The sequence below is a fragment of the Nylanderia fulva genome, unplaced genomic scaffold (genome assembly GCF_048542155.1).
Source record: "Nylanderia fulva isolate GAGA-0341 unplaced genomic scaffold, ASM4854215v1 Scaffold5, whole genome shotgun sequence".
In the NCBI taxonomy this organism is placed as follows: domain Eukaryota; kingdom Metazoa; phylum Arthropoda; class Insecta; order Hymenoptera; family Formicidae; genus Nylanderia; species Nylanderia fulva.
The window spans coordinates 5,180,151-5,190,743 of NW_028190587.1; the positions used below are offsets into that span (position 1 = coordinate 5,180,151).

The following is a 10,593-nucleotide window of genomic DNA, read 5'->3' on the forward strand; positions in this document are numbered from 1 at the left end:
TTTATTTGAGGAAAAATCGGATCAAGCGTACAAACTTAAAAGTATATTGAAATAATTATTTTTCAGTTTGAAAAAGAACATTTGACACTCGAGAATCATCGGATATAATTTTTTCCACGGAAAAAATAATTTTGATTTATTAAAAAATAGATAATTACAAACTTTGACAGTTCGATTAAATTACTCTTCGTGTATTCGTCATCGTGCAGAAACTCGTGCAGATGAAGAGAGTTAATATGCACGGTGTCAATATACATAGTCACATAATCCATGCCATGAGCGAAAGTTACGAAACTTAATACATACGAAACACAGTTGGACGCGAAAATTTCGTGCTCCGTCGTTATTCCGCGCGGGAATCCCGGTATAATGGGCCGCGAAACACTCTCTTACCGGTATCAAGATTTATCTGAATAGACCGTCTCATTACCCAGCTCGGGGCCGATTGTGTAGCTGCGATCGAGCCGAACTGGAGAACCAACAGAACGAGTAGCAGTCAAGGCTGAAGATGCAGCCGCAGTGATTCGCGAGGAGAGAGATCAGCAGGGATTCACGGAATAGGGGCCAAAAGAGAGGGAGACAGACCCGACGCTCTCTTTCCCTCTCTACCCGTGTATACTATACAATGGCAGCAAGCAACGACCGAGAGAACAGATACGCCACGTATTCAAATACAATACCGACAGTCTGGCAAGTCGGCAGTTCGGCGAATGGGGCTGCGGAGTGGCAGAAGCTACCCCTAAACGACCTCTCCTATTAACAAGGGCGCGCTCGCGCGGATAGGACACGTCTTCCACGAAAGACAGCGCCTCAAAGCATCGCCAGGCCCCTTCCTCTCTTCTTCGTCTCTCTCTAACTCCACGGCTTCACGGCTGCCACTTCCTCTACATCGACTTCCTCATTCTCTCGGCGCATCCGCGGGCGGTAGGCTTCAGTACGTCGAAAATCTATACGCTTCCCGTCTTTGGATCTAAGGGAGTTAGATAATCTCGGCTTTGTAATCATCGTGCCTAACTCCTACGCTAGCTTAGTTCCATACTCTCTCTCTCTCTCTCTGACTCTCCATCCGCTTCACACGGCTCTCGACTCGGAGATTCCCTTAGCTGAATTGTCTTGCGCCTTCGAGGGATGAAATTAGCATTCCACGCGTCCTCGCTCGTTCTCGGAACGCGTCCATGAGATATACTTCGTATTATCGAAACCGTCGATGTCACATCCCAGCGCGCCGGGTAACTAGTTATCTGTTACCTATGGTAATAACGGCGATAATACTGATTACGCGAGTGTAATCGAGTACCTGTGGTATGCTTCCGATCGAATTAATTCCGCATGGTAACTCTAAATACATGGCGCTTTATCTGATAGATCGAATTGTCTGCGGTAATCAAGCTCGATAGTCTAGATGGAATAGCGTACATGCGCGTAGCGAAATGCTTATCGGGAGAATATTCATTCGAGATATTCATTTCGTATCGCTTCTTTTTTTTGTTTACGATTCAGGTATTTTCTGAAGTTAGCATCATGTTCAGCATCGGCGGCAAGTATTACACGGGCGATCCGATCGTATATAACTATATAGAGGACAGGATCTTTGAACACTCGAGGAATGTCACGATCAAGCTGCACCACCGGATCGGCAAGTTCGTCAAGCTAAGATTCAGCTTCGCCTCGCGATGGATTATGATCAGCGAAGTCACCTTTGACTCTGGTAAGTAGTGACGCACGGCTTCAGTAATTTTCCTCGATTTACTTTCGCAGTGCGAGTAGAGAAAGTTTGAAATCGCGACGACACGCCTATCAAATCGCATATAATCAGAGATGATTTCTCTCGAAAGATCGTAATATTCAAAATGTTGTCCAGCGTAGTTGGCGATTTATAAAACTTAAAAATTAATATGTAATAAAGAATCTGCTTAATTCATGTTTTGACACGCAATCAAATTGAATATTAAATATCTTCAATATATTCAGCGCGCAAATATAATATATCAATAAATATTAATACACTGAAATGTACCTATAAAAAATAATTTTGAAAAGGTTTATTGAAATTTGTAATATTCTCTTTAACTCGTGTAATTTCAAAAAGATATCAATTAATAGTATCTGCATATCTGCGTAAAAATATAAATTTGCAAAGTTGTCACAAATCGCGTTACTGGCTAGGTGTATAATGCACTACATTGTTACTACTTTGTTTTCGATGAATTTTCAAATTTCATCAAAGTTCGCACCAAAACATGCCGTATCCAGGAACACGTGTTTCTATCGTGTTGCAGACATCGCTCACGGTAACTTTACCCCAGAAATACCATCCACGACGATGGCCCCGCGATTGTCGGATATAACTCACACCCGCGACAATCCGCTGCAAGCCGAAGTTCCGGTAGCTAAGCAGGACGATCCCACTTACATGGCCGTGATCGTCGGCGTCTTGATTGTCGTAATCCTGCTGCTGGCGGTTGCCATGTTCCTGATAGTCACGCGTCACAGACAGCGCAAGAACTTTGCCAGCCCTCTGGGCGCCAAAAGCGCGATTCCATCGGGCAATCATCAGCATCTGTCGCCGGAATCCGCGTACGGCACCACGGAGAAGGATCCATCCTTGATGACCTACAGGGTCGAGGAACTCGACGACCGGTACGCTGGTACGAAGCTCACGACCCTACCGCGAGATCTCAACGATCGTCTTTTGGGCGATGTCAGACTCGACGAGTACCAGGAACCCTTCCACGAGAACAAGTATCGAGCATCTCCTCATACGGCGTACTACGGATACAGCACGGTTGTTGTAGACAACAAGGATCTCCATGACAATGTCGAGCAGTCTGGTGAGTCGAGCCCCTTCAACTTTTTCAACGTATCCGATGTAGTGCTTCAAAGTAGCCAAACAATCGTCCAATTGTATTACGTTACGCTTTGTTTAATAACTCTTTGCATACGCGGTTAGTTTTTGAACGCAACTTTCGTGACTCTCAAATTTAACAAATATATATCATCGTGTATTAAATAATAAATTTGTTGTCTCTTGCTGTACAGATGCTACTTATGATTATGCAGTACCAATGCCCGTGCCTAGCGTAAGCAGTGATCAGGATAGCGTTTTTTCGAAATCTTCCTCCAGGGGTAGCGCAAAGGTAAGATATACAAATATTTGTCTCGATTTTTTTTAATAATTAAGACAGACTTTCTCGCGATATAAAAATCATATTTTTTAATAGGCAAGTAAAAACTAAACGTGTGGATTTTTGTGCATCAGTTTCAGAGGAAAAATTAATTTTTAATTAAAACTGACTCGTGCACAGAGCACCAATTTTATAGGAGATATCACGTAAATATAATTGTTAAATCTCTAATTCGAGATTTTTATTTTAAACTCCTTCTTTCCCGCTAAAATTAAATAAATATCAATTTAACATGTTAACTTTAATAAATCTTCATTAGTTTTATAATTTTAGAAAGGACAGAAAGATTTAATAAAATCTCGAATTAGAAATTTATTGATTATTTGGTATCGTACCAAAAAAAAATTTAATTTTCTGTGCACAATGAATCAATTTGAACGAAAAATTAATTCCTTCTTCAAACTGATGCACTGACATCCGTGCTTGACTCTCTTCCCTCAAAATTAAATTCAATTTTTAAATTTTTGCTAAAAAAATATAAATAACATTTATATTATCCTCCACATAATTATTAAAAAATTTAATTAAATATTGCGTAAATGAGAACATTTTGTTTGCTTTTGAGTCAAAAATAGTTTTATCTCAAATTATACGAAACGACGAACACACGAAGGCTTCAACGTTTTCATGTACTTTTCCGATGCATTAGGCGTGCTTGCAGAGCTTTTTTCCGCCGCCCCCGCCCCCTATGAGTGTACCACCCCTTCGAGGCTCCAGCAATTTGACGTACTCGAATCCACCGAGTCCGGAACCAGTTTGCGAGCGTGAGCGCAGAGGTAGTAAACGCCGAGAGCACTCCTTGCACAGATACGCGTAAGGAATGCGGAATATTCAATGCGAATGGAAATCGAAGGTATGATGGATTCTTCGTTACCGCGAGCAGCGAAATCGCGTGATCGAATGAATCCTCTGGCACTGATCCAATAAAGATTTCTGTTTTATTTTCTTGCGAGGCCAACGAATATCATTTATTAATTTTTTTTCATACACATATGCTAGTGCGTCTACAATTTATAATATATTCTTAATTTATTATATTATTATCGCACCGATAAAAAATACGCTTATGATTAATGTTATACATTCTTGTCTTACTTTTTAATATTAATTATCTCGTATATGCGTGTGAATAATTATTAATAGATATCAAAATTGACGATACGCTTTTCTTGCGTGAGAAGATTTTTCCGAAATTAATTTCTATATTCACGAGGATCTCAAATTTGGTAAATTTATGTTCTGCTCCGCGTACTTTATTCCATCTGTGTTTCTCACCATTTTTAAGCGCGTCGGAGAGAAGGAACGCAAACACGGAGCAGAGTGTAAAATAGATCCAGTGCTTTGAGGATATCGTGAGAACACGCGCGTTGTTAATTCTCGAGGGTAAAGACCGGTGGTAAAAGTAACGCGTTGTACAGTTCGGAGTATAAACGCTATGAGCGACCGCGCGGCGAAACGGGGTCGTAATCCTGCTTGTTACAACGACGATATTTTTTCCTCCGGATTTATAGCTCATTGCGAGAGAGAGAAAGAACGACGCGATCGCGGCGCGGTCGCTCCTTCATCGCGAAAGAAAACTCCTTCTTGACAAACACTGCCATCGACGAATTTTCGGACATACTATATCGTGCGACCTCGAGGTCTTTTCTAGGGAGACTCGCGATCTACTTCCTGTATCGACTTAATAATTAAATTCGGCATATCAGTTCAATGATAAAAGCGACCTCGTCGTATGCATATATATGACTCTTCCCGAGATTCGTCCCGCAAAATTTCCGAAACGAAAATCGTCGCGAGAAACCGCGTGATGTATTTTCGGTTTTTCACTCGCGTCTCGAAAGTCAAGTCTCAGCATCTTTTCAGCACTCACTGCCAAGTTTCCTCTTCTTCCACCCGAAGTGGGATCTCGCGAACGAGGTGTAACGTTGCGAAATGCCACTTCCGTCCGTCAATCTTTCAAAGATGGCACAGACGCAAACGATGCGTAATCGCTATACGAAGAACATATATATATACACACACACACACATACATACACACATGTCAACACACGTTCGGACGAATTTTCAGGAAGAGTCGCGTTAATGATTCGGTCTGTTCGGCGCGCATGTGCAACAAGGATCGAGCTCGCTATCGATCCAGAGGTGAAACCTGGCGGCAACTATCAGTGGGGAAGAGAGATAAAAAAAGCGACCGGGTCACAGATGAGATATTTATCCGATGGCGCGATCGTTACGTCGGCTCGAAGAGATAATTAATTATCAGCTTGATGGAATAAGCGGGCGTTTCAATTATTCGCGCGTTCTCGAATGAAACGTCAACGGGAGAGTGGGGACGCTTGACATCGAAGGGAAAAAAGCAGCGCGACACGAAAGATCGACGTGACGATATTTGAAAAGAGCGAACGGTAGCGAGCTTCGATCCCGCCTCACATAAATAATTCAGTATTCTTTGACGCGCGCGCACGTCGTATTATTTATTGTCGCTTTACAGCGTCATCCCGCGTGACGAATCTTTAATTTATATATACATATATATACATACGAAAAAAGTGAATATATATATATATAGATATATATATACAGAAAGGTAAAATATACATATTATCTCGTACGACGACGAATTTTTCACATATAATATAGATTGTATAAGCCCAACTTTATTTCTCTATCTCTACCGACATCGCCTTCATGCAACGAGGAAAATCGAGAATTTACCAGCTTAAGGAATCGACAATACAGGGATGAGACAACAATAACTACATGTGTACGTAACTGAGGAAAAACGTATAAAAGAAACTCGAGATATCGGGTGCGCGAAGATGAGAGACCCTCGACCACATTGTGATATAATGAAAAAAAAAAAAAAAAAGAAAAAAGAGCCCGGCTCTCGCGAATAACACACATATACACATATATAAATATTATACATATTATATATGTTTATATATGTAGGCACGTTATATGCTTAAGCATGTCTTGCGCGGCGGAACTCTCCCTTGAATTTCGCCCTGAAAGAGCAGCCGTAAAGTGCAGCGACTCCCTTCTCCTAGGTCGACGAACGCCGATGCACCTGTGTGCATGTATATATATATATATATATATATATATATATGTACGTACAGTGCAAAATTTATTACCGGTTTAAATATCTGACGTGGAACGTGGCACGAAATTTAAGACTCGTACGGCGCTTTTATACCGCGAGCCGTTTAAATAATGCTTTTCCCCTCCACCGTACGATTATTTGGTTCGTTTATTGACCGCTGCACTTTCCTTGATTACGGATCGTATAATCTATTACGCTCAATTTTTCTCTCACATTTCATCGGACCCGGCAGCAATCTCTTCGGCAACGTGCGTCTCTCGCAAATCGCGCCGCGTATCCCGGGATCGAGCGCGATGCTGATTGACATTCCGCTATTTTTATCCGGATAACTGCACACGAGCGCTCTGTGTTCGCGCGCGGTATCGGTTTTTCGATTAAGCGCGAGACAGTCTGGCTCTCGTCGAGGAGAAATTTAATCGAGCGTTCCGCAGCGCAGGTCGCGCCCTTTTCGCGGCAGGAGCGACGCGTATAGCATCTACAACGATTGGAACATTGCTATGTTATATTTAGTGTTTAATCGATATCGTCGCCACTGTAGGATGTTAAAATTATAAAGGACAAAAATTAAGAGTGACAGCTTTGAACGCTTTTCGAGTGTAAATATTAACCGTTAGGGACCTCGTACACAGACACACACATGTACACACACATATATATATATATATAAATACACACTTTCTTCAAGCGCCTTAAGTTGGGAGGCACCGAGCAAATAAAAATTTCGTCGCAATAATAATCGTCGTTTTTTAAGGGACGGGAGATATCACGTACAAGCGGTTATCGTTACAGAGCTACGGACTGACGGCAAAAATCATCGCCTTCACGATTCGCGAGAGCTCGATCTTCGCCGCTTTTAACGTCGAAAGACGATCGGCACGAGTTTCCTCTTGGTCGACGTTTCTCGATCATTTTCTCGCTCAGCGGCACCGGTGATCGATTCGCTAACGTTACCACGACGCGGAAAATTCGAGTACCTCTATACCATGAACTTCCCGCACTTTCAGGCCGTTGACAGTCCCGCTCCTGGCAATAATCGTCAATTTGTCTCAAGCGAGCGTGAGCGTGCACGTGCGCGCGACACATGTCAGAAGTGAGTTAAATCCGTAAGAGCGAGAGAAGGATAGCGAGATATAGCGGAAAGTTAGTTTATACTAAAAAAAAAAAAAAAGAGAGAGAGAGAGAGAGAAGAGAAAACTTGCGCGCGCGAGTTAAGGAACATTCTCTCCTTCCTGCCCGACCAAAAGGGAAGAACGATAAAGATTACGAAGGAAGAGGATCTCGTACCTGCTCACGTCGTACTTTGTAATGCGATATTTTATACATGTCTCCTTTTATACCGCGAAACCGCAAACTGCGCCAACTGCGCCAATTAATATTCCCCTGTTGTGACGCGATCGTTCTTCGAAATCATATCCGAATAAATTTCCTCGCCACGTGTCTGTTTACATCTTCTCATTATCGTTTTATATATATTTTTTCAATTTTTTATTTCACGCGTGCATCGCTGTGTCGCACACACTCGAAATTAATCTCTCGCCAGTTTCCTCCTTTTTAAAGAAATTAGAAATTCCACGATAAAAATAAATTTCTCCTTTCCAGCACTCCGACGCTTCTCTCCGTACTCCGATCTAAAGCAACTGTAAACGGTGAGAATATAGCGACTGCGGCAGACAATGCGTGCAGATCGTCCGAGAGCGTTCGCGAATATATACCTCCGACGTACAAAGACCCCTTGAAGACGTAAATAATGGCATCTAGTAGCTGCGCGAATGGCCGAACCGTTAACAAGAACTAGTTCGAACAGAACCGGATGCCATTATCTACCTCCTCGAGGAATCAGATTGGACGTAGTCGTAATTTTGAATTATTCTCTCTCGGCAGCGAGAAACGTTAATAATCTCGAAGCGCGTCCTAATTCTTATTTCGCAATATCGGAACAAGATGAAACTGTCTTGGAACATCATACGAGTTTCTTGCCCACAACTCTCTCTCTCTCTCTCTCTTCTCGCTCCAGGTCGTAAGTTTTCTTCCGGCCGCCATATCTCGTAAACGATACAACGATACGCGGGCTTGGTCTACCGATATAACCGAGATACGACACGATCGGTTCTGCATCGGTACGTATGCAACGTGTGCGGAGAAATAGCAGCCGGTGCAAAACCGGGGGAAAAGTCCCGGGCATAAATCACGCATGCAACCCTTTTTCTATCTGACATGAGAAATGCAGGAAGAAGCTCCGGTTGGACGCGGAGGGGAGCAGAACAGACACAGAAAAGGGGGAAACTGGCCCATCTTTTATACGACGACACGTAAATGCGTATGCGTACATACGCGCGATTCTACGAGGGAGTCGTAATAAAAAAAAAAAAAAAAAAGAAAGACCGAACTCTGAGGTCGCTTGATCGATTGACCTTGTGGAACTGCATTATTCGCGTTCGCGGGTGCATCGCAGTTAGTAATATCGATTACAACCGGGAAAAAAAAAAAAACCCGTACGGGAATTTATCTACGCGATTCTCCTCGATTAAACGGACGGCGAGTAATTTTTTATGATACGTAAATTGATGTTAATTAATATAATAATGATTTTCTCGAATTGTACATATGATAACGATGAGGACTAAATTTGTTGAACGCACAAGATGATTAGGACGCGTTATTTTTTATATCGCGATTTATATTTATATAAAAATGCAATTTGACTTTTGTACGAATTGCGATTGTACAATATGATAGATTCGTTCATGATTTCCGCGCGAGAGACTCGACGAGAGCGGAAACCGTTGTACGTAAGATCGATCGCGTGCAATGTCTTGCTTACATGCTGGGCTTTACGTGTACTTGTACGTAGAAAGTCGAAGAAAACGCGGTGAGCAGGTACGACGAGACGACAACGACGATGGTTTATCAATATAGATTTAGCACGAGCGATAATAGGAAACTTTCCATCATCCCGAAAGATATTAACGCGCCGCATAATCTCTCGATGTATATAGCGTCTGTAATTTATATATACATTATGTGTAAACGTATTATAAATACACCCGCGATGAAGAGCGCGGGAAGTGCGACCATTTGTATATATCTGTATTATACAGCGTAAAACCGACGAGAATAAGAGAGAGAGTGAATGAGAAAGAAAGAGAGAAAGGGAGAGAGCGAATGGAGGTATCACACATTGTGAGTGTAATTATATTGATCAATAGCATAACGAGTACCGGATGCATATTTGATATTTGTGTGCCTGTATCCTTTTGTATGCTATCGAGATAGATAAAAACAAAACTATACATATTATTATATATTGTATTAATTGCGACGTAGGCAACTACGAGTATCGAGGTGTAATGTAAACGCATACAGAACACAAACGCAAAAACATACACACAAGCATATGCATACACAGAGTCATACACACAAATACATCAGACTGGTCGACGAATGAAATAAAACTTTTAGCGAAGCGAAAATGATTTTACTGATATTTTTTTCACTACCTTGTGACATAATCAGCTTATATTTTTTTTATCTTATTTCATAGAATATCTGTTTTTTTTTTTAATATGATTTCTACAATTCCATTTGTGTTGCTTCTTCGAAAAAAATGGCATACCTGTCATATGTTAACTTGCGATGATAATAATTTTAATAATAATTTTAATTTCTATACATTGCGTTATCGATATATAAATGCAATACAGAATTTTCAGACTGCAGCGGATTCGTCGAGAGCCAATTATCCAGGTAATTGCGGAATAATCCAATGGCTATGTTTAATTGAGAATCTCTAGAGATTCTATAAATACTCTTTAATCTTAATGAATGAATACACATGGAAAGTACGAAACATTGGATGCTTGAAGCCAACTGGGATCTGTTGATTAACTATTCAGTAAATTGATTTATGTTTTTATCAAATATTCTGAAAATATGCATACTTAATTGATAAAAAAAAATCGATGTATTTCAAAGTGCTATATATTATTTCTCTTACCGATCAATTCTTGTTCTAGCAAATATAAATTAATTTAACTTTTATCAATTTTCTTTTAATATAATTATATATAAGAAGATAAATTTTATATTAAAAATTACTATACATCAGCAAATTAATAATTCATGTAAAAAATTCAGCTTCTATTTTTTTTGACAGTTTAATTAAATTGTAAATTGATTAACATCAGTCTTATCTTACTTCAATATTAATAGTAATAAAATTTAGTCGAGGATATCAAATTAAAGTTTATGTAAGTAATGACTGCCTTTTAATAGCGATTACATGCAAATATATGCGGACGGT

The 10,593-nt window shown here is 40.6% G+C and overlaps 1 protein-coding gene across 5 annotated transcripts in view; it reads left to right on the forward strand.

Annotated features, from left to right (window-relative positions):
• The window catches only part of LOC114941714 (discoidin domain-containing receptor 2), a 146,330-nt gene extending 136,567 nt beyond the window's left edge, over nt 1-9,763 (forward strand). For 4 of the 5 annotated variants that reach the window (XM_085487072.1, XM_085487068.1, XM_085487069.1 and 1 more), the window contains 4 exons: nt 1,501-1,708; nt 2,280-2,831; nt 3,040-3,137; nt 3,835-9,763. In XM_085487072.1, the coding sequence (XP_085343198.1) occupies nt 1,501-1,708; nt 2,280-2,831; nt 3,040-3,137; nt 3,835-4,002 (1,026 nt within the window). In that variant the 3' untranslated portion in view covers nt 4,003-9,763. The remainder of the gene's footprint in view (nt 1-1,500; nt 1,709-2,279; nt 2,832-3,039; nt 3,138-3,834) is intronic. The other variant, XM_085487070.1, reaches the window with a different exon arrangement.
• Nucleotides 9,764-10,593: the final 830 nt, after the last annotated feature.